Source organism: Podarcis erhardii, assembly GCF_964252035.2.
Source record: "Podarcis erhardii genome assembly, chromosome: 1".
Taxonomy (NCBI): Eukaryota; Metazoa; Chordata; class Lepidosauria; order Squamata; family Lacertidae; genus Podarcis; species Podarcis erhardii.
The window spans coordinates 127024035-127048631 of record NC_138497.1 but is presented as its reverse complement, the minus strand read 5'-3'; the positions used below and the strand labels follow the sequence as shown (position 1 = coordinate 127048631).

General features: G+C 42.1%; 2 protein-coding genes across 8 annotated transcripts in view; both read left to right on the top strand.

Moving 5' to 3' along the window:
• The window catches only part of BOLL (boule homolog, RNA binding protein), a 33898-nt gene extending 25204 nt beyond the window's left edge, over nucleotides 1–8694 (top strand). For 4 of the 6 annotated variants that reach the window (XM_081849174.1, XM_081849171.1, XM_081849168.1 and 1 more), the window contains exons 10-11: nucleotides 9–104; nucleotides 4926–8694. In XM_081849174.1, the coding sequence (XP_081705300.1) occupies nucleotides 9–104; nucleotides 4926–5084 (255 nt within the window). In that variant the 3' untranslated portion in view covers nucleotides 5085–8694. Of the gene's footprint in view, nucleotides 1–8; nucleotides 105–3574; nucleotides 3614–4925 lie in introns of all 6 variants that reach the window. The other 2 variants (XM_081849169.1, XM_081849173.1) reach the window with 2 other exon arrangements.
• A 3920-nt stretch (nucleotides 8695–12614) lies between these two features.
• RFTN2 (raftlin family member 2) overlaps nucleotides 12615–24597 on the top strand; it is a 47807-nt gene continuing 35824 nt past the window's right edge. The window contains exons 1-4 of one of the 2 annotated variants that reach the window (XM_081837899.1): nucleotides 12615–13308; nucleotides 18286–18469; nucleotides 18766–18877; nucleotides 20666–20981. In XM_081837899.1, the coding sequence (XP_081694025.1) occupies nucleotides 13170–13308; nucleotides 18286–18469; nucleotides 18766–18877; nucleotides 20666–20981 (751 nt within the window). In that variant the 5' untranslated portion in view covers nucleotides 12615–13169. The remainder of the gene's footprint in view (nucleotides 13309–18285; nucleotides 18470–18765; nucleotides 18878–20665; nucleotides 20982–24597) is intronic. The other variant, XM_081837898.1, reaches the window with a different exon arrangement.

Here is a 24597-nt window from a genome sequence, read left to right as displayed (position 1 = left end):
TTTACCAGCCATATTCTGATCATGGAGTTCAAGCATATCACCAAGTTTATGCTCAAAGTGCCATAGCCATGTCAGCCCCTGTGATGCAGCCTGAGTCTGTTAAAGTAAGGTCTATAACCTTCTTTTTCTTTGGGGGCGTGTTTTAGCTGATGGGGACACAATTCAAGTTGGATTGGGAGGTGATAGTGTGAGAAAGGCATAAAATACCCTTTCCCTTGCAAAAGTATAGGCATACTTAGTTTTATTTTTTTATTGTAAATAACATTGAGCTTTTGGAAAGGTGAGGTAAAATAGATTAAATAATTAACAAAAAACGAAAATCCTTTGCCACTTTATGTTGTTTTTTTCTGACTTTACACTTGAAATTCTTTGAAACATTAGATGTTGGAGTAGATACTTAGTATATGGCATAGTCACAAAAATATTTCCAGTAGAGGGTGCTACAGTACTAAATGACATCACCAACAAAATTCAGTAGGAGCTAATCAGTAACAAGCTATGAAAAATAATAATCATAGAAATGTTTCAATGAATTACAAATTCTATTTTCCTTTTCTATATTTCCTTTTATTTTTCAAAAAAATAATTATCTGACATTGTTGCTAATTGTGTGAATGGTGACATTAGCAGTAGCAGCCGGTGAGGTGGGATGAAAGCAGTCCTCAGCTGGGAGTGGGGGGGGTGTCCTCATGGCCATCAACAGCTGCCTCTGCTGTAACTTTGTGGTGTCTTGCCGATAAGGGCAGAGGGTGCCTGTACTCTCCACTGCCTGCTATTGCTTTGGGTGAATATTTGGTGTGTAGTTACGCCTGGCAGAAACTATTAAAAGACATTAGTCTACTGCAAAAGAAAGAGTTGCTCTTCCTTAGTTGTTTTAGTTAGATTTGTAAAATCATTTTGTAAAAGTTATATCACGATGTCTTATTTTTTCCACTTCCCTATTTATGTTGCAGTATATACTCTTAGCAAAGTGTAAAGGAATTTGTCCTTCAAAATCAGTCCAAATTAAGCTAATTAGCTGTACACATACTTGCTTTGGGCTAGACTCATTATAGGCAGAAATAGAGCTAACAATTTCAATGCAGGTTTTTTTTTAACTTCCTGAAATAATGCTACACACTGCTCTGCTTACTTACGCTATTGTACTGTACAGTACAATTGCATCATGCACAGAGGTTATGTTCTGGGGGTGGCACTTAAACCCCAACCCCCCACATGACCATCTTTACCTTTAAGAAATTTACAGGGCTGTCCAAGTTCTCACAAGAGCCTCCCAAAGCCCTGTTAGCAAGCCTGAGAGCTTAAAAGCTCTTTCCATGCCAGGAAAAACCAGGGCAGAACAAGGTTTTGAGCTCTCCATTTTGCATGCAGTTAATTTGCGGTATTTCAACCAGCCAGCTTTCAACCACATAAGGTTGTAATCATGCAAGACACCATTGTACTGTAGTTCTTTTCCCCTTTATTTCTGGCTTAAAAAATACTAGCTGTAGTTAGCTGCATTTAGAGCTTGGATTCTTTTCCTCTCCTTTGACCTTAATGAATGGGCTACATAGCCTTCTGAGACTAGAACAAGGAGTAAGAACCCTAGCCAGATATGCAATTGGATCTGTGATTATGTGCGTTTTTGCTTTCCTCCTTCTGTGGAGTATGTCTTCCAATACAGAATCGTGCATCTACCATACTTGAGAAACTTGCATATTTTTATTAATATAGCTGTCTGCATGTACAGCTCTGAGTATGGAAAAGTTCTGAAGCTTGGCTGACCAGTGCTATAGCAGATGGTTTACAGGGTGTGCATAGAATCATAGACTTGGAAGGGACCCTGAGGATCATCTAGTCCAACCCCCTGCAATGCAGGAACGTATATTCCTGCTTAGATTTTTGTGTTTTGCTGCTGCTGCTGCAGAGGCAACAGGAAATTTGGTTTTCTGGCTGCTAAGCAGATTCTTTTTCCTTTTCACTAGTTAGAATTCATTAATAAAGCAAGCTATTGAGTAGTTGTGTTCCCTCATATATTTTCATTTGGGAATCCTGTAGACCTCTGAAAATTGGGTAGGCATGATGTGCCCAACCCAGTATTAATCACAGGTGAAGAGGCATACTCAGTGCAACATCGTGCATCAGCCCTTGGTACTGTGACTGCTGAGCTTTGAACTTCTTCAAGTCCCAAATGTCAGAGGTGGGGGGAAACAGCTCATTGGAAATACTCTCTTGTCTCTAACTGAACTCCTTGTGATTTCCCCCCATGCCACAGTTCTTGGAGAGGGGAGGAAAACCTGATATAAATGCAATGCTATTTAGAAAGGGAATGCTTAAAATTAATGAGCTGATTTCTAGAGATGAGGAAAAAACATAGAGAAGGAAATGGCTAGAAAGCAGTCTACATAGGCCACAACTTGCTAGACTAGCTGTGCAATAGGCCATCCACACCTGAGAAAATGGCACACCCATTGAGTTTTCAAAGTCAGATTTTCTGAGCTCTGAATGAGAGGCAGGTGTGCATATTCCCTGGAAAGGTGAGTGGAGAAAATGTGGCAGTTCCGCAGTAAATGCAAAGTGTGGAAGCAGCCCAAGTGACAATCTGTCAAGGAACTGAGAGGACAGAAATTCTCTACACCATGAAAACTGCATGTCTGAAAGATGACTAAGCTAGAACCCTACTATCTGATATCCAGTATTCAATATGTTGAGAGCTTTAGCGCCTTCCCTTTTATGCCCACCTGGGCAACTCCGGTATATGGTATCCAGTCTGGGCTGCATGTTCATGTGTTTTCAGCCCTTTTAGAGAATGGAGTGCCTTGATTCTTGAATGCATAGCATCACAAGCCAGTAATTTCTTTTAAATAAGATTAAGCCTAACATTTGTTATCTAGGGATGTGCCTTTTTAAACAACAAATATGCAACTAACCAGGACCTATTATTTCAACTTAAATGTGTTATAAAGCTAATGAACATGCCTACCAATATCTTCTAAATGTCCTACAGCTCACATACCATTGCCACCCAAATTCGCCAGAAATCCACCCATCCCTGGTTATATCCTGACAGATTATTATTATTTGGCTTCAAATAAATTCAGCATTGTGTTTGAACCCAAAACTAACAAAAGCAAACTTCTCCAGATGTAGCAACTACATTCTATAATATTGGAGATTCTTCAGACTGGAGTTTATGCCTTAATCTAAACCAGGGAACCTTTGGCCTTCTAGATGCTATAGGCTCAGACATGTTGGCTTCTGTCTCTTATTTTATCTGCAGTTATTTGCTCAAACAACAGTTTTCTGTGACTTACCTTGGAGTAGATTACAAGATGGATTTAGAAAATCCACCCCTCCCCAGTTTTCAACATGAATCACAGTATATATAGCTCAGTTGGGGTGAGGAGTCTCCAGCCTCCCAGTTGGGCCTCTAGGTCTAAAACAAATGGAGAAACCTTGAAATAAACAGGATAAGCTTCACACGCTCACTTAGGAATGTAAAGTGAACAAAGTCAACACTAACGAATATTCAGATAGCAATTGATCATACTGTTTCTGTCTAATAACTAACAAGGTGGAGTTAATTTATTCTCAGGGTTTGGAGATGCTGATGCAGTACTTCTAGGAGTGATAGGTATGCTACAGTATTTTCAATACCAGTTCATCAACCTGGGTATTGTTCATCAACCTGTATTTTTTTCCCCACCCAGTTATGGGCAATTCTAAAAGACTTGGGTAATCTCTTTCCCTTAGATTAGAACAAGACACATTCCTTTGAAACCTCAGCCTTGTTCAGATAGTTCCAGGCTGATGAATCTTCCTTGTGACCTCTCTGATTACTTCCAGATAAGTACTGGGGACAGAGGAGAGAGATATATTTTCTAATAAAAATTGTAACCCATTTCCCCCCCCCCCCCAAAGAAGAGTTGCCCAAAGTGGCTAACAACAAATATAAAAATAAGCGGCAGACAATGCAACTGATTTAATAAAGTGTCTCGTAAGATTTAGCAATGGTTGGGATTTTAGAAGCATTGTCTTTCTGCACAATGCACACACATTGCAATAATCCTTTCTAGGAGCAATGAACATGAGTGACCATGGCTGGGTCTGACTGCCCAAAGAACAGGAAATCAGAAATTAGTCATGCTTTAATGCCATTAAAACAGTGGGAATTAAGTTAGACGTCTCATTAGTTTCAGTGTGGCTAAAATAGGACTAGTTTCCTCTGGAATACGTGACTTAACCCAGATAGTACTGGGACTACCTGGACTTTACTGAAGCTACCTGAGAGCCTAGGAATTTCATGGTTGTAAAAAAAGAGAGAGGTGATTTCAACTTCTTTCAGAAGCTGCTGTTCATGAATCTGATTTGTAGGAGACTGTTCTTGGCACAAGACTAATTGAGAAGAACGATGTAGTATGTAACATGCTGAAAATCAAGTGTAGGGATTTGCATACATGTACTAATTATTTGTGGATAAATAGAAAATTTTGCATAATTGACACTTGGTAATTCACATTTAACCAGAGTGATCACCTAAGACTGATGGGTTTGCTGATCAAACAGAAAATTCTTTGAAATTATTTTCCCTCAGGAAATTGAAAACAATCAAGAGCAAATTTGCTTTATTATGGTATAACTCCATAATCTTCAACAATTCCATGGGAAAACCAACGTGCCAGAGTTTCTTTTAGTGCTTTTTTAAGTCGGGTGGGAAATAGTTTTATATAGTCTTGTTGTTGCTGTTACTGTTTTAATTAAATAGATTTGTGTACCACTCTTTATCCAAAGATCCCAGTTTAGGTCACATATGGTCATTTTGTGTTGTAAATTAATTCCTTCCTTTGCAGACTTTGTTTATATATTTAGCAGAACTGTCATATACCTGCTTAAAATGTATTGTAATAAACTGCTATTTTGAAATGTAGTTTTTTTCCTTTTTGTAGGAAGCCAGGATACATTCTGTAAGAAGAAATTTTTCTCATCCTTCTTCTATGAGTTTAAAGCCTCGTTACGCACGAAGTCCTCACTTTCATCCTAGAAAAGATTACAGATCAGATGACACAGTGCTCACTACTTCTTCCTCTACAGACACTGTTAAATAGCACCATAGTTATACTTAATAGCTAATATGAAGGTGTGTGATTTTGTAGCTCCTAATGTATATTGAATACTGCTAAGTCAAAATGTCCTTGCTTTTTTGTAAGGTGTTTAAAGACCTTGCACTTGTAAACATAAATCGTTTACTCTTAGTAAACATAAATTGCAGGATAAAATCATGGTTACCTTTATCAATTGGTATTCTTATATGGTGACAGACTTGTAATTGAGAAATATTCAGGCTATACATGTGCTGTTTATTATGCCATTTAAAACTAGCATATTTGTTTTGCAAACCAAACTTAAAATTCATTTTCATCTGATAGGTTACAAGAATGACTAAGTACAATATTAAAAAACATTTTTGCTTGGTGGAAAACGCATGCTGTGTTGGAATCCAAATATTTTATTTAACATTTGTATTTAAGCATATTTTTGGTTTTTTTAAAAATAATTTGGTGCAAATACTGTTTTACATATTGCAACTGAAATAAAATCAATCTTTTTTTTTAGTTTATAAAAATCAAAAATAGTTACATCTGCTTATGTCCAAATATTTTTTTCTGATTTTTTTGACTGATACTGTTCTGAAGGATATAAAATACTACATTTTTTATACTATTTTGGATGTGCAAAAATACAAGCTTTGCATTAATAACATAATCTATTACAGTATTTGAAAACTTTCATTAAGCCTTTGTCTTCTCCCTGTGCAGGATCAAAATGAATCACTGCCTGTATCATGTCCTGAGGAGGAATACAATTATCCTCTTCTCCACAAGGATTAGAATTGTTTATTCCCTGCTTTTGTTTTACAAGCTTTTTGTTGTAATCTCTCAATTTATACTTATTCTGGCAGAATAAATATGCCTGCTGTATTCAATTAGAATTGAAGCCTTTTTATCAAAGGTGAAGTCCAATTGTTTTATTTTTAAAAAAAAGTCAGGTAAGGATTTCATAGAGTCAGTAATACTACGTCAGCAAGGTAGCATTTAAATAAATCTTTTAAGAACTACTGATACTGTCTTAACAGCAAACTGGAAATAAATAAACATTTAAATACAACCTTATTACCTGCTTCACCCACAGTGTACCTACCATTACACATGGCTGGAGTTAGGATAAATTCAGACTTTTACTAAAAAAATATTTATTTTTCTAGTAACATGTTCACTCTTGAGTCTTTAAATAGGTTTGCACCTTTATAGAACATAAAAAGATCATATGCAAAAATAATTTATACCTTTTGTAAAAATGTTTGTGATAACCCAGCAACTATCAGATTTAAGTAGTTTTTATGTCAAGTATAAAGAACTTGAATGGTTGGGGGTTATCTGTTTAATGTTACTGTTTTTATATTTGCAGAGGTTTTAAAATATATCTGTATAAATGTGTTCACATCTATTGAAACTGCTTTATAACTGTGAAAGGATTTGCTCAGTTGTATATATCCTTGTAAACAATATAAAAGTAGCCAAGAAAAGGCCATGTGTTCTGTTACTATGGCATTATTTCTAAGTATATCATGAAACCATTGTATATAGCTTATTTCATCCAAGCAATCAGGATCAGTTTTGAATCTTTTGCTTGGGTTCCCATTTTTACTCAGTGTATTAGACTAAAAAAAGCATAGTTTTCTGAAAATATTTCAAAATTGAGATGTCCAAAGAATGTCTGGCATTTAGAACTGCAATTTAGAAAACAATGTCATTCATACTTGAAATCCTTTGTTCTTACTGCTTGCGTTATGGAGTTATTGATATTTATATCAGGTTAAATAATACCCAAGGCTTTCCATTTTAGTTAATTCATTTAAGAGAGCAATATAAACATCAGGATTAGATTTTTTTTATCCCTGTTTGGCCAAGAGTAACTCAATACACACAAATATAGTAAAAGAAAGAAATGTCTAATGCATAAACAGGTCCCTCCCTCATACCTATTTCTAAGGGGTTATAACAGAAGTAAGAAAGCTGTCTTCTACTCTTTGTATCTGTGGGCTGTTATCAAACCTTTTGAAATGCATGGATTATTTTTTTTAGTGCAACATTACATTATAGAATTTGGGCTAATACCTGGTCAACCGTATTATCTTGAAGGCTAGTTGAATCTAATATAGTCCTTCCCCCTTATTATGTTTCTCCATAGAAAAAATAGCTCCTGAGTCTAGTGTACTTACTAATTCACCTCATTTATATATTGAGGGTTAGCAAGCAAACATTAACAACACCGCTCTGTGTTGCAATCCTGATTTTAAAACTTTTATCTGGGATACATGAGAGAATCATATTTGCCATAGATTTAGAGATTGAATGAATTATTTAAGTAATATTTACGATCATAACTCCAAACGTATTTTAAGAAATAGGTGAAGAACTACCATAATGTTAATTAATACAGGACTTTTCCTATGACTGTTTTAAAATGTTCAAAAAATGTGAACACCAAATTGTTATTTGTGCTAGTGAACTGGGGAAAATTCACTTTAATCATCACATTGTCATTTGACATATCACTTTGCTATTTCTTTATGCTTTTTAACATACTCTATAATCCATGTAACAAAATAAACTACTCAAACTGCATTCTACTAATGATAGACAAAAGTAACAGAACACATGGCTTTGCATACAGACTTTCTACCTGTATTTTAGTATAGTTTTACAATGTAAGTTTATTGTAATATGTGTTACTGTAAATGTTAGGGTAAAATGGTAATTTTGGGACGCTCATACTGCACCAGCTTTTTAAGAAATGTAAATGTCACAAGCAAGATATTTGAAGAGATACATATACAAATATACTAAGACACTATATTTTTTTAATACAAGGTAATTCCATATTACTGTGGAGCTCTGATTTTGAACATTGCTACAAGGTATAGCAGAAGAGTATTATTTTGTTTTGGGCTTCATTATTGGACAGTGTCGTTCAGAGCTTTTGGTGTGATAACAAAACACAGCTGTAAAATGGCACTTGAAAGCAGGATGTATCGTGGGGTATTCTTTAACATATTTTCAAAGGAATGTAAGAGTTTACTTTTGCCATGGTAATAAGGAGTAGTTCATAAAAATTCTGATCATAAGTAGAATGTTTTTGCATTGTCATACAATTCTAGCTAAATTAACAGGGTACCAACATGGCTCCTTATGCCTTTACTATAGTTCCTGCAACCTTAAGTAAGTTAAGATAAATGTACAGAAAGATGTTTTATCAATAATTTTATAGTACTTCAAAGTTTTACAAATTTGTTCGCTACTCATTTTTTGTTTAAGCTATGGGTATAATCCAGTCACACTGAAGGATTCTGTTAGGCTCAGTAGAGCCTTGATTTACACACATTGCAAACAAGCATGAGGCAAGGAAGCGGCGTTGTAGGCCCATGTATGGACTTTCCATTCAACCTAATGCCTTTTGCACAACCTCTACACACACAATGGAGAAAGCATGTCTCTATGAACTATTTGTGCAGGGGTACTAGGCCCACACTGGACTGGATTCTGCCATGAATGTATGATATACAGTAACAATATTGGTTCCTGTAGCTTGTACCATTTTTAAAAAGCCAATGGCTTTGTAACAAAAGTTTCATCTAAATAAAGCATTCTTTATCTACTATTGGTAATGCAGATTCATTTTTTAGAAAACAATAGTGACAGCAAAATAAAAGCAAGTTAAGGGGGGGTTTCATATAATACCTGATCATCAAGAAACATAATCCTGGATAGAACTATTTTGAAGGTGTCGGGTCATGGAATAGTTTAGATCTTAATTATTCCAATTCAGGGGTATCCTAGAGGGAGGACAAAGAGGGGTCTTTGCTCCCCTTCTGGTGTTTCGGACCACATGGCCACATTAACTCTACCTGTGTATTGAGCAGCTATTGTTATAAACAATAAACTGGGCAATGTGTTGCTGTTTGATCTTAGTTGCTGCTGCTGTAGTAATAGGATGTAAAACGAAATTAACCACAAAACATAGATCCTTAAAATATCCTCTCCCCCCCCCCACCACTGTTTAATCTTGAACAGAATTTCCAAGAGCAAGCCTTTAAACCTAGCTGAGAAACTCCTTCTCAAATAATTTTGTCCCTTTCCTGAAATGTCAAATGACTCTCAGCTCCGCTTGTATTCTATGGACAAAATTAATGGAATGCAATATAAGTTCAGGTGCCCCTCACCAGCTCCAGTTGTGCTATTGAATGCATGCCTTTAATTTGTTTCTGACCCAGCTACGTGAGAAGTTGAGGCAGTTGTGCACAGGAGGTCCTCGGTCCCCAGCGATACATAGGAAAGGTACTCAGCCTATAAGAATCCTCATCCGGTGTACCCAGTGACTAGTAGTTATCCTGACTCCAAGGAGCCTTCCACTAGCAAGTGAGGTGTTGTATGCAAGGTGCGATAATGGCAAAATGCAATATCTAGACAGCATTTTGGCTCCTCAGGTACAACGGAAGAACTTACATTTGCTTTGCTTTATATTTGAGGGCAGGGACGTGGGTGGCGCTGTGGGTTAAACCACAGAGCCTAGGACATGCCGATCAGAAGGTCGGTGGTTCAAATCCCTGCAACGGGGTGAGCTCCTGTTGCTTGGTCCCTGCTCCTGCCAACCTAGCAGTTCGAAAGCACGCCAAAGTGCAAGTAGATAAATAAGTACCACTCCGGCGGGAAGGTAAATGGCGTTTCCATGCGCTGCTCTGGTTCGCCAGAAGCGGCTTAGTCATGCTGGCCACATGACCCGGAAGCTGTACGCCGGCTCCCTCGGCCAATAAAGCGAGATGAGCGCCGCAACCCCAGAATCGGCCAAGACTGGACCTAATGGTCAGGGGTCCCTTTACCTTTTTATATTTGAGGGCAGTTGGTTCATCAACAAACATATGGGACATTTTGAATTGTTTTAATGCTGTAACCCACCCATCTTGTATGTGCAGCCTTTGAAACCTTCAGCACGTTCCTTGAGAGGGCAGTGTGTCCCATGGTGGGACACCCAACAGGTCACCCACTGCCTGGACAATTTTTTTTGTTTATGGGAACTGGTGAATCCAGAGGCTGCCAGGACCTGCTGGTGGCCGTCCAGTGGCTATATGACGACTTAAGAGGTAGGTCCTCGCTGCCCACAAAAAAGCTTAAGGGCCTTCAGGTAAGCTCATTTTATTTGGGCCTCCGGGTAGACTCTGGTAGCTTCCTCAATCCCTTCCACTCCTGTTTGCCATGGTGGCGTTTAATGCTGTACTTCTCCCATGGGTGCGTCCCAGCCGACTGGCAGCAAGAAACATCCCAGCGGCAAGGGCTGATGGAATGCAGGCCAGATCTTTGCCCTACTGCCATGCCAACCCTGCCTATCTGCTGTAAAACCAAAATTAAGTGGCCTGTTTCAGCCCACAAATGCCTATTCATTGTGCTTATTTCCACTGCTCCAACGAGCCTGGTACAGAATGATAAACTGATGGTGCAAAATGAGATTTTTAAAATCTCAATTTGACATGAAGACCAGGAACTAAAAATAACCCCTGTATGACTAGTTAAGCATTTTTGTTGTTGTTTAGTCGTTTCCGACTCTTTGTGACCCCATGGACCAGAGCACACCAGGCACTCCTGTCTTCCACTGCCTCCCGCAGTTTGGTCAAACTCATGCTGCTAGCTTCGAGAACACAGTCCAACCATCTCGTCCTCTGTCGTCCCCTTCTCCTTGCAGCCTCCATCTTTCCCAGCATCAGGGTCTTTTCCAGGGAGCCTTCTCTTCTCATGAGGTGGCCGAAGTATTAGAGCCTCAGCTTCACGATCTGTCCTTCCAGTGAGCACTCAGGGCTGATTTTCTTCAGAATGGATCGGTTTGATCTTCTTGCAGTCTGTGGGACTCTCAAGAGTCTCCTCCAGCACCATAATTCAAAAGCATCAATTCTTCGGCGATCAGCCTTCTTTATGGTCCAGCTCTCACTTCCATACATCACTACTGGGAAAACCATAGCTTTAACTATACGGACCTTTGTCGGCAAGGTGATATCTCTGCTTTTTAAGATGCTGTCTAGGTTTGTCATTGCTTTTCTCCCAAGAAGCAGGCGTCTTAATTTCATGATGCTGTCACCATCTGCAGTGATCATGGAACCCAAGAAAGTAAAATCTCTCACTGCCTCCATTTCTTCCCCTTCTATTTGCCAGGAGGTGATGGGCCCAGTGGCCATGACCTTAGTTTTTTTTGATGTTGAGCTTCTATGGGAAATTTGGACTTTGTTCTTATACAGCTGCCCCCAGTGCCTTTCTCTATCTCTGCAAGTCCAAAGAGAGAGAGAAAATTCCAGACAGTGTTAACTAATTGTTGTTTAGTCGTGTCCGACTCTTCGTGACCCCATGGACCAGAGCACGCCAGGCACTCCTGTCTTCCACTGCCTCCTGCAGTTTGGTCAGACTCATGCTGGTAGCTTTGAGAACACTGTCCAACCATCTCGTCCTCTGTCGTCCCCTTCTCCTTGTGCCCTCAATCTTTCCAAACATCAGGGTCTTTTACCTAATACTTATAATTTAATAATAATTTTATTATTTATACCTATAACTATAAATGTGTTGTCTTACTCTCAAGGAAACTTAAATAAGCTGTATAAAGAAATCATTCATAGACGGGTCAAAGTTGAAGCAACACATTTACTTGTAAGCGCTTTGATCATATAATCAGAATCGTATAGTTGGAAGGTACCTTGAGGGTCATCTAGTACAACCCTCTGCAATGCCGAAATCTCTAATGCTAGCTGTCAAACTTGCAGGGGGCTTAAGACGCCTTTGAACAATGCAATTGATAAGATTGTGGCTTAGCTAGGCTGCAAGCCCTGAAGAAATGAAAACAAATACAGTGGTACCTCTGGTTACGTACTTAATTTGTTCCGAAGATCCTTTCTTAACCTGAAACTGTTCTTAACCTGAAGCACCACTTTAGCTAATGGGGCCTCCTGCTGCTGCCATGCCGCACGATTTCTGTTCTCATCCTGAAGCCAAGTTCTTAACCCAAGGTATTATTTCTGGGTTAGCGGAGTCTGTAACCTGGAGCGTATGTAACCCGAGGTACTACTGTATAAGCAACTAGTTGAAAATCCACTCCTTTGCTCTTTGTTTGCAAAAAACCCCTAAAACAGAAGTTTTAAGAATTAACTGTTAGCTTAACAGAAAGATTGCCATAGAGCTCTTTCTTGTATAATGTGAATCAAATCCCTCCTCTGGGTTTGCTATGATGTAGATTTCATACTGTTTCTAAATGGGACCTATCAAAAGCAGAGAAGGTGCTTTTAAAATATTTTTTAACTTACTAAGTCAATTACTCCACATCCAATTTGTACTGCTTTCTAGCGGAGAGAATCTTTTGCTATTGTGTGCATTTTCCACCCAGCTGTCCTGTGCGAAGGAAGTCAGATCCAAACTCACATTTAAAACAAGAGTTCTGAACTGCTTTTCATTTACTTTGCTCCCCTTTGAGATGCCAGAAGCAATTTCCTCTTGAAGTTGACTTCCTTTCTGGAAACGATTTTGTCTCAAACCATGTTGAGGCTCTCTGGTCCCATTATCTAACTAACTTGCTCTTTTTTGTTCCCTTTTCTTTGCTACTGCAGCAAAACAGACCTTCTGGCTGCAAGAGAATCACGCTGAAGTTTTGCAGCAACTTTTTATTTCGGTTGTTTTCTCACATCATTATCAGCCAGCCAAGAGGGACAGACAAAGCACTCATTGGTGCCCTCTGCAACAGAACACTTCTAGCGGGGGCTGGCTGTAAATTGACGTGGCATGGAAAATCTCTGCTAAGTTTGTAACACTTTGTATGTTCCTGCAAGAGCAGTAACACTCTTGCCCAGGAGGACTTCGTCGCCTGAAAGCATAAAGGGTTATACGCCTGGATGTAACTATGGCTGGAAAATTCCTCCTGTTTCTAACTTGGGACTTGAATATTCTTTTTTCTTTGGTGTTGTGGCTAGCAGTAAACAGCATCTAAAACTTTGAGATTCCTTCCTCTCTCTTTTTTTTCTCCAATCAGAGGGAAACAGATTTTGTGGCATTCTCCATTTCTACCTCCACCCTCTTTGCACCTTCCTGCTCCCTGCGGCCGCGACCATGGGGTGCGGACTCAGAAAACTAGAAGACCCAGATGATAGTAGCCCTGGAAAAATATTTTCAACACTAAAGAGACCGCAAGTGGAAACAAAGACGGACTCTGCTTATGAGTACATATTGCTTGATTTTACTTTGGAAGGTAGGTATCTTGTTTCAGCAGTACTCTGTTTTGGTTAAATGGGCAAAAGTTTTCCTTATTTTATTTCTTTGGGTTAGATACAGGGAAACTAATACACGAGAATCTTTCAACACCAGTCACTGTTAATCATTAGGCTAATGGTTTAGAAATGTGTTAAATTGTGCGTATGAATGCCAGAAAAAATGTGTATGCACGTAACAATTAGCGCGTTGGTGCCTCTGTTCAGAAAAAAATGTCTTTTTCCAAATCTGTGCATAGCTGAAAGCCAGTTTCTGTCAGTATCGGCAGTTCTGTTAAACTTGACAGTAAGCACTACTTAAGAGCACTTCTACAGTGGAAAATACCTTTTAGCTTCCTATTCTTTGTTTCGTGTTCTGTTTTGTTTTTGTAGCTCAGGCATGGAAGGAACACAATGTTGTGCAGTTAAAAGGCAGGCAGTGTGGGTCTTCTTTCCTCTTTTGTAGGGTTTTTCTTGTTTCTAACTGACTCCCTGTCCCAGAAAGTTGAAAACATAAACAACCGGCCCCAGACGGCTTCCCATTAAAAACAGGCAGTTCTATTCAGCTGTACAGTAGTTGCTTCAGGGACTCATAATTTTTGCTGAAACGTTTTGGTGTAGCTTCTCCATGGCTATACAGCAGCTCTTGTGGGTAGCTGATACTAGTTTTAAATGCTATGGCTGCAGTAGCCAGAATATATTAATGTATATTACAAGTATAGATTTCATGAAGATTCTTGTGCAGGACACATTTTAGTCCATTACCTGCATTTTTGGCTTTTCATTCCGTATACAATTCATTCATTTCTCTTTGGGTGAAGCAAAGCTTCTTTGTGTGGAGAAACAGTAGCAATAACGACAACAAACATTTGAGTCTCATGCTGGATTACCTAATACATAAGCGATATACCGGTCTATAAGTTTAAATTGGCAATTGATTTAATGCCTTCTAGATTTTGTTTGCAGTTTTTGTTTTGCTACATAGTAGGTAGCATTTTGAGTTGCATAGCTTTGACGTTCCTGAAAGTAGTCTGATGGTGGTTATTTCTTGTGAAAAACAATTATTTTTCATTAAAACATACATTTTAGCAACTGAATGCAAGGAGGAGGGGAGGTATCTTTACATCACTGCAGTGTTCCATGACATATACCAAAAAAATCAGGGTTCGAGCCAGAATTTCTGTTTTGCGAATGGAAAGACTCTATTCGTGGAAAGGGTTGTGATCCAGCAGAGACTCCATCTGGAGGAAGGGGGCGTGGTAATCAGGCCCAAGGTCAGCAGCTGGGGCGGGGGGCAAATGTTAAGCCCCAAAGAACCCACTGGGGCTGACAACAGTTGCTGGCATCTTCCTTCTACTTTTCCCCTACCAGGACAACCCACCATTTTCTTTTTCCCAGAATGCTTCTGGGCATAGATGGCTGTAGCTTGGGCGGCGCTCTGCTTCAAAGAAATAAAGATGTTGGTGACCAGTCATCCCTCGCAGCTGTTCTGGAACCCAATATTTTCCCCAACACATCAGCTGTGCCCTCTGAGCTGGATTGCCTCTGCCCTACCCCGGCCATTGCAACAGGAGCCTCCGCTGAATTGCAGACTCTTCTGCAAACAGGAGTCCTTCCTGTTTACAGAAATCTGGGACTCCTGTGCACCACCTGGTGAGCTTATTAAGGAGGATCTTGCCAGCATCATGGATGGTGTGTGTGTGTGTGTGTGTGTGTGTGTGTGTGTGTGTCGGAGGGCATCATGCCCAGATCCCCCCCCCCCCAGAACTGGGGCCAACCCTGGAAGCAATTTTCACAAATTCATCCTTCCTCTCCACCACCTCCCACACTGTCCTGGAGTATCCCCCCCACCCCCCTTGACCCTCTGGAGCAGATTTTCAGGGAGAAGGAGAGATCTGTCGAAACCCATTTTCCACAAGCAGCGCTGTGAGCGGAGTTCCCGCTGCAGCAACTCTGAATCTAATCTGTCAGCAATATTGTGCTTAAATACTTCCCTGTTGTTAAATTCGCAAACCCTTCAATGAACACGATCTGAATGTTTAGATGCACTCAGCTAGTTTTCTGTACAGTGGTACCTCGGGTTACATACGCTTCAGGTTACAGACTCCGCTAACCCAGAAATAGTACCTCGGGTTAAGAATTTTGCTTCAGGATGAGAACAGAATTTTGCTTCAGGAAGAGAACAGACCGTTGCTCGGTCCCAGCTCCTGCCAACCTAGCAGTTCAAAAGCACGTCAAAGAGCAAGTAGATAAATAGGTACTGCTCTGGCGGGAAGGTAAACGGCGTTTCTGCGCGCTGCTCTGGTTCGCCAGAAGCAGCTTAGTCATGCTGGCCACATGACCTAGAACAACTGTCTGTGGACAAAAGTCAGCTCCCTCGGCCTGTAAAGCGAGATGAGCACCGCAACCCCAGAGTCGTTCGTGACTGGACTTAACAGTCAGGGGTCCTTTAGCTTTACCTTTTTAAGGCTCACGTTCAGGCAAGTATTATTGTAACCATAATTATGGATGTCATCCTAATCCTAAAAGTTTGTAATGATGTGTCTGGCTGCAGCTCAGAGGCAAGAGCTACATCTCAGAAGTTCCATGGTACAATTACTGCTTCTAACGTTCTTGTGCAGTCTTTAGAACACTTAATCTTATGTTTTCGTTTGCTATCTTAGCAAAATTTTGGAGCTGGCTATAGGTCACCTTGTGCAGCTAGGATTGATGTGTGTGTGTGTGTGTGTGTGTGTGTGTGTAACAAACAATGGCATCTAAATATGACACCTACATGTAAACATTGTACAAAACCAAGAAAACCGACACTTAATGTTTGGAATAATTCATCTACCTTACATGAACATTCCCAACAAGCTTCCGCCACATGATACAGCTATAATATAATACCATTTATGTGTGAATATTTTATTTAAGAGCATCCACATATTAACTGGTGAATGTCTAAAGGGACTAATTATATTGTACCATTTTATGGATACAGTTGGGTATGGGCCTGCATTGTCCTGTGCTGCATATTTTAATGCATAAACTGAAAATGTATTTACGTATCTGTCAGGGGTTCAGGAGCAGAGACACAGGAGAAGGAGCAAATGGAGAGTGAGGAGGAGGAATACGAGGGGGGTGTAGGCAGTGACAGTGGTCAGAGAGATTCCACGAGTCTCTCCAGCGAATCGGAAGATTCACAGAGAGGAGCGCCAATGGCCAGGGCAAGGGGGAAACCCCAGAAGGAAGGGGCCAGCGGGGACTCCCTGAGCAGCAGTTGGAAATCAGGACCAGCGTCCCCACCAGAGGGTAGTGGGGGGGAGGAGTCCCAGGCATCGGGACCAGTCTTCCCACCACCAGAGGGAGGAGATGAGTCAGGATTGGCCACGCCTCCATCGGAGAGCCGGGAAACGGTCAGGAGGAAAGTCACCGGCTGGGCGCGCGCGCCAAGTTCAAATGTACAGGCGAGCGGCACAGCAGGTAGCCCGGATAGGGAGCCAGGTCCTAAAGCCCGCCGGAAGGAAGGGCAAGACCCAGGGGGGTCAGCGTCAGAAGAGTCCAGGAGGGAGGAAACCCCAGGGGGCAGAAGGACCCAGAGGAGGAAGGAACAGCGCAGGAGGTGGAGCCGGGCTAGGATCTTAAACTGGTGCGGAAGGGGGAGTGACTCAGAGGGGACTTCGCCTATCTAGAGTCTAGACGTAGGGTTGCACGCTCTGGCTTTAAAATGGAAATTATACTTCAATAAAGACTTTTGTACATAATAGCAGCCTGGCGTGGGTCCTCTGTGAGCTGGGACCTAGAGGCAACCCTGACAGTATCTAAAAATCTATTTATAGATTACCCTTTTGGGAATAGTTGAACATTGATTGATGCATCTAGCACACACATATTTGTTTAGGTCTGGTTCCTGCCTAAATACTGTCATCAAGCTGACTGAAAATTAATTTATAGACTCTGCATGTCATTTAAGTACAAAGTTTTCATTTCATTTTTTATATTATTTTTGTTTGCCTTTTGTTCATCCCAGGGGAGAAAGCTACTTCTAGCATAACAGAGTTAGCCTAACAGTGGTTTGCCTTAAAATGTTGATGTCTCTAATCTGTTGTTTTATATCTGTGTTATTGGGATTCAACATTATTTTGTTTTCCACATTCTGTGAGCCAGCTTGAAAGGTCTCTGTCCTGAACGGAAGCTTAGAATATAACTATACAGAATCAGTTCAGACCGCAAAACGAATGTGAGCAAACCGATGAAAAAATGCTGGCATCCGAGCTCATCTAATTTTGCGATTTCCATTGACTTCCCATTGAAATTATGGTTCAGAGCAACCGACAACTCTATGGTGCAGAATCCAATATTGAGCAGGAATTCCACCTGCTGAAAATCTCAGCTTTTTCCTTCTTATTTACTTTTAATAGATACAAGTTCCTAGCTCCCATTGATGCAAAAATAGGTTCGACAATATGTGAACAATGCCTGATGAAATCTAAAAAGCCATGGGATAGGTTAAGTAGGATTTGTAGGGGACAAGGCCTTGGTGCCTTATCCAACTCCTTAGCCCTGCCCACGAGTAGCAAAATCAAAATAAATTATGCTAGGTAAATACCTACCTATAAATGTGTGTGGTTTATATAGGTCAGAGAATATAGCTATCTTGATGTATAGAGTTTGCGTTTCTTAAATAAAGGTTTTTAGTATAGACTACATTCCAGCCCTCGATCTGTACTGTAGCCATAATAGCTACTCTTTTAATTTTTATAGCTTTCTCCCTGCACCTGTTGTTGTAACCACTAATCCTTCCAACTTCTCTGCGTCAGTGGTGTGATATAGAGCCATAAGCAGAACAGCCAAGTTGTTTTAATTTTTCCTATTAGCAGATACCTACAGCGAAACCCCACATTGCAGCTTAAATTTTATATACAGAATATATATAAGCTAATGTTTCTGTCCACTGCCGTTGGAAGTCACTGAAATGTTTGTGTAAATCCCTTTAGCTTCCTCAAATCCAGAGGCGATCAAGATCAGCTCTGTGCTGGAAATTGCAAAAAAGGTGGAGGAATATTATACGAAAGGATATGTGGTAGGAGCTATTCACCCTGTTTTGCTGTCAATTGGACGAAGAAGACAATTTCCAGCAAGTCACATTTATCGAGTCGTACTACTGCGTCTCAAACTGAGGTATGTACCATGGTAAATAAGTGTTTCTATTATTGTTGAATTCCTGCCTTTCTCCCAAATAGATAAGAGAAACGTAGAGCCAGACCATAAATACTTGGTCTCAAAAGGTAATTCGGTTGCGTTCCAAGTAACACATTTGGGCGACTTTGTAATCAGGCCTCCATGGAGCATTAGCCAAACAAAAGAGTTGCCAAGACTGAATTCATAATATTTTGGAACGAAGGAACTTGTGCGTGCTGGCATTTTGTACAAGATACATCAGACTGTAACAAAGGCTGCTTTCTTTCTGTCTCCAGCCAAAAGCATCAAGCATCCAGAGGACAGAGACAACCCAGACTCGTGATTGAGGAGTGTCCTTCGACATATGAAACACTAACAAATGAGGTGGTAAAAGGACTGTTGGAAAAGGTAGGACGGTCTTAACAATTCCTCCTTGAAGTATTTTACTTGTAGGATTTTCAACATGTCATGTAGGTTAATTTTTTCCACATGTGACTGAGCCTCCTCCCCTCAATAGCTCTTCTCAACTACAGTGGTGCCCCGCAAGACGAACGCCTCGCAAGACGAAAAACGCGCAAGACGAAAGGGTTTTCCGTTTTGGAGGCGCTTCGCAAGACGAATTTCCCTATGGGCTTGCTTCGCAAGACAAAAACGTCTTGCGAGTCTTGCGATTTTTCCCCCGCTTCCCCCCCCCTTTTTTCTAAGCCGCTAATAGCCTTTTAGCCGCTAAGCCGCTAAGCCTTTAATAGCCGCTAAACCGCTAATAGCGCTAATCCGCTAAGCCACTAATAGGGTTGCTTCGCAAGACGAAAAAACCGCTAGACGAAGAGACTCGCGGAACGGATTAATTTCGTCTTGCGAGGCACCACTGTATTCACCTCTTGATTTGCCGACCATAGTTTCATTTTAAATATGAACCTGCAAATGATGGTTTGTTCTTGTCTCGCAAGCCAGGATTTAATCCTGCTTCATAGGGCGAGCACAATCCATAGTTTGCTAGTTCAGACGTAATGAACTATGGCTTGCTACAATCCGCAATGTAACTGATGATGGAGATGTCGTCGCGCCACTCCTTGGTGTGTGGAGTGCTGCAGGGCGCAATCCTCTCCCCGATGCTTTTAAACATCTTTATGCGCCCCCTTGCCCAGATTGTCCGGAGCTTTGGGCTAGGTTGACACTCAGCTCTATCTGCTGATGGATAGCCATACCGACTCGATCCTGGACACGCTGACCAGATGTTTGGAAGCTGTGGCTGGGCTCAGGGCGGCTAACAACCAATAATAAAAACAAGTTGATTAAAATACAATTTAAAAGATTAAGATACAACGTTAAAACATTAGGGTGCAATCTCTTCATAGGAGGAGAAAGGAAAAAGAAAGAGGGGGAGGGAATCAAATTGGTTCCAAGCCAAAGGCCAGGCGGAACAACTCTGTCTTACAGGCCCTGCGGAAAGAGATCAGATCCTGCAGGACCCTGGTCTCATGAGACAGAGCATTCTGCCAGTGTTGAGAAGGCCCTGGCTCTGGTTGAGGCTAATCTAACTTCCTTAGGGCCCGGGACCTCTAGGGTGTTGCTATATATGGACCTCCGTGGGGCATACCAGGAGAGGCGGTCCCGTAGGTATGAGGGTCCTAGGATGTGAAGGGCTTTAAAGGTCAAAACCAGCACCTTAAATCTGACCCTCCACCGGGAGCCAATGCAGCTGGTAAAGCACTGGGTGAATATGCTCCCATGGCAGAGACCTCGTGAGGAGCCTCGCTGCAGCATTCTGCACCCGCTGGAGTTTCTGGGACAGCTTCAAGGGCAGCCCCACGTAGAGCGAATTACAGTAGTCAAGCCTGGAGGTGACCGTTGCATGGATCACTGTGGCCAGGTCGGGGCGGGAAAGGTAAGGGACCAACTGGGTGTGGTAAAGCAATATAGAAGCAGCAGTTGTGGGGATTGCTCTCAAACCCACTTCCCTTGCTCTCTGTTAGCCCCAGCTTCTGCCCAGGTATCTGAACAGACATGTGCTATTTTCGCACATCAGTGCGCACTTCTTTCTTCCCGCACCCATACTCCTGTATAACGAAAGAATCACGTGCAAATGATCCCTCACAGTGTTTCTAATTTCTGAATAATAATTTAGAAATGATTTCTAAATGCACACAGCTTAATTATAACTGTATTTGTGTGTTGTGGGGGGGAATTATATAGATCAACGATGCTGCAAAAAGAGGAATGAAGTTTGTCGGATTTATAACACAACCTTGTCCAAAATCGAAAATCTGCAATGGCACAAGCACAGATGGGAATGCGGAGTCCGATTCAACCCTAGGCAGAAGGAGTAGGGAACAGAGAAGACACAACACAGATGACAGTGATAAGCCCTGGAATGAAGGGACTCTGAGTGGACAGTCGTCTGAGAGTGGCATAGAAGAAGAAATCCAGCCAGACATTGGACAGTTGCGGGAGACAGATTTCCATGATGGAAGAGAAGGCAGTCCAAGCCCAACTAAACTGAGGAAAGAAGGTACTGAAAATTGCTACATATATAGTCTTAACTATTTCCAAGGAATGTAAGTATCCATTTTTGGACACGATTACCATCCGGACTGGTTCAAGATCTGAAGGTGCTTTTGGACCCAGCCATCCCCGCCAACATTAGCAAATAGTGATGGGCAGGAGGTGATATATCGATATATCGCCCAAAACCATTTTGAAGTCCATATCGTGATACTGGTTTCATAATTTTTGTCCTGGCAATATATCGCAAATCATGGTGTGGGTGTGGGTGTGCACGCGCTATGCAAAAATCACAATGTGGGGGAAACCGTGACGCCAACCACCCTGAGCTCCATCCTTATTTCAGACGTCGTAATGTATCAGTATATCACAATGTTTAGCTGGTGATATATCATGATGTTGAAAACCAGATATTCCCCAGCCCTACTGTTCGCCTCTACATAAAGGTAAAGGGACCCCTGACCATTTGGTCCAGTCGTGGCCGACTCTGGGGTTGCAGCGCTCATCTCGCTTTATTGGCCAAGGGAGTCGACGTGCAGCTTCCGGGTCATGTGGCCAGCATGACTAAGCCACTTCTGGTGAACCAGAGAAGCGCATGGAAACGCTGTTTACCTTCCCGCCGGAGCGGTACCTATTTATCTACTTGCACTTTGACGTGCTTTTGAACTGCTAGGTTGGCAGGAGCAGGGACCGAGCAATGGGAGCTCACCCCGTTGTGGGGATTCGAACCGCCGACCTTCTGATCGGCAAGTCCTAGGCTCTGTGGTTTTACCCACAGCGCCACTCGTGTCCCTCACCTCTACATAGTTCCATCCTTATTTCAGATATTGTGATATACTGATATATCGTGATGTTTAGCTGGTGCTGTTTCGCGATGTTGAAAACCAGATATCACCCAACGTGGCTTCCCAAACACAAAGGTCGCTGCGGGTAAATGAGAGGAGGAAGGGCAGGGCAATCAGCATGGCAAAGGCACAGCGTCAAGAATGTCCGGTTGGTGGCAGCGGGGCACCTGCACTGCTCCAACCTCCCCACCTCCTTGCGCTTCTCCCTCTAAGTTACTGGCAACAACCTCCATGATGGGAAGCCAGGTAAGCTCCACCAGCCACAATGGCCAGCTTCAACTTTTATGAGTTCCTCTTGCTGTGCAGGCTGTACCCCTTTTTAGAGCAAGGAAATCTTACCATGCTGATCCATGGTTTTGTGACCTTTGTTATTGCAAGGTACTCCTTAAGTGAGGGTGGCGCTGTGGTCTAAACCACCAAGCCTCTTCGACTTGCCGATCAGAAGGTCAGTGGTTCGAATCCCTGTGACTGAGTGAGTGTCCCAGCTCCTGCCAACCTAGCAGTTCAAAAGTACACCAGTGCAAGTAGATAAATAGGTACCACTGTGGTTGAAAAGTAAACGGCATTTCCATGCATTCTAGTTTTCATCACGGTGTCCCATTGTGCCAGAAGCAGTTTAGTCATGCTGGCCACATGACCCGGAAAGCTGTCTGTGGACAAACACCGGCTCCCTCAGCCTGGAGTGAGATGAGCGCCACAGCCCCATAGTCGCCTTTGACTGGACTTAACAGTCCAGGGATCCTTTACCTTTATCTTCACTCTTAAGTGAGACTGCTCTTGAAGATGAACTGCCACAACAGGGGTGGGTCCCCAAAATCTGGAGAGTCACAAGTTTGCCACCCCTGTGGTATAAGATAATCTAGAAGAGGCGAGGGCTTTCTTGACAATGACATTCTTATTGTAAGGTCCTCTCCAAAGAGGTTCGCCTGGGGCCAACACTGCTGTCATTTGATAGCAGTCAACAGCAATTTTTATTTGCCCATGCATTTTAATAGATTATATTAATTTAACTGAACAAGTTTTAGTCTGTTTGAAAGGGTTTTTTGCTGATTTCTTGTTTTTGATGGGGTGTGGTGTGCTTTTATGCTGCACACCACCCTGATATCTGATTGTTTTTTTTTAAATAAAATAAATATTAATTTAGCCTGGAGTGCTTACAAAATGCTTCAGCCCATCTGCTGATGATTGTGGCAAAAACATAGGTAACTCATTCCAATGTAACTCCACTGAATGCTTGTGGCGCTTTGGGCCCAGCTCAACATGTTGGTGCTGACTTCACAGCCTGAAACAAACCTAATTCAGGGAACTGCCTCTCTCTGTGTGAGTCCCCTTGCCAGCTGCAGTCCTCAGAGAAAGGGTTGCTCCATATTTTCACATGATGCCGTATGCAGCCATCAGCAGCTGGTCACAGGGCTTTTGCTGCAGTCACCCTGGGGTTTTGGAATGTCCTCCTGAATGAGGTCAGAAATAGCGTGTCCCTGGTAGCATTACAGAAAGGTTGCAAAATTCATCTATTTTGCATGGCATTGCTTCAACGAATATGATTGTCATCGGGTGTAGTCTCAATTGCTAGTATGGGGTTTTGTGAACTTGAAATTGAATTATTGGTCATTATTACATGCAGGCGGGGACGCGGGTGGTGCTGTGGTCTAAACCACAGAGCCTAGGGCTTGCCGATCAGAAGGTCGGCGGTTCGAATCCCCGCGGCAGGATGAGCTCCTGTTGCTCGGTCCCTGCTCCTGCCAACCTAGCAGTTCGAAAGCACATCAAAGTGCAAGTAGATAAATACCATATTTTTTTGCTCTATAAGACTCACTTTTCCCCTCCTAAAAAGTAAGGGGAAATGTGTGTGAGTCTTATGGAGCGAATGCAGGCTGCGCAGCTATCACAGAAGCCAGAACAGCAAGAGCGATTGCTGCTTTCACTGCGCAGCGATCCCTCTTGCTGTTCTGACTTCTGAGATTCAGATTTTTTTTTTCTTGTTTTCCTCCTTTAACAACTAAGTGCGTCTTGTGGTCTGGTGCGTCTTATAGAGCGAAAAATACAGTAGGTACCGCTCCGGTGGGAAGGTAAACGGCGTTTCTGTGCACCACTCTGGTTCGCCAGAAGCGGCTTAGTCATGCTGGCCACATGACCTGGAAGCTGTATGCCGGCTCCCTCGGCCAATAAAGAGAGATGAGCCCCACAACCCCAGAGTCGGTCACGACTGGACCTAATGGTCAGGGGTCCCTTTACCTTTACGTTTATTACATGCAGGCACAGTGCCCTTTTCCAGAAGGTCCCCATAAACCTGATGGACCTGTTTTGCCACCTCCCCAACCCCAGCTTCAAATGTGGATGTGGATGGAAACAGGCATGTGGGTATGCTACACACAGCGACAGGATGGCCTTCAGTAGGAACAAGGGGTCTGTGCTATGAATGGGGCAGAATTTCAATTGAATTTGCATTTAAAGGCCAACCTACTTAATTTGCAGTTACTGAAACAAGGCACAAACTGAAACACGACTAGCCTGTGAGCAGTGCAGTTTTCCCACCCGGAGCTGTGTGTGCATATACTGGGCTCAAGTGTGCATAAAATGCACATGTAAGTGAAAACAACATACGAAACAATGAATTACATTAGGGACGCGGGTGGCACTGTGGATTAAACCACAGAGCCTAGGACTTGCCGATCAGAAGGTCAGCGGTTCGAATCCCTGCGACGGGGTGAGCTCCCGTAGCTACCCGGTCCCAGCTCCTGCCAACCTAGCAGTTTGAAAGCACATCAAGTGCAAGTA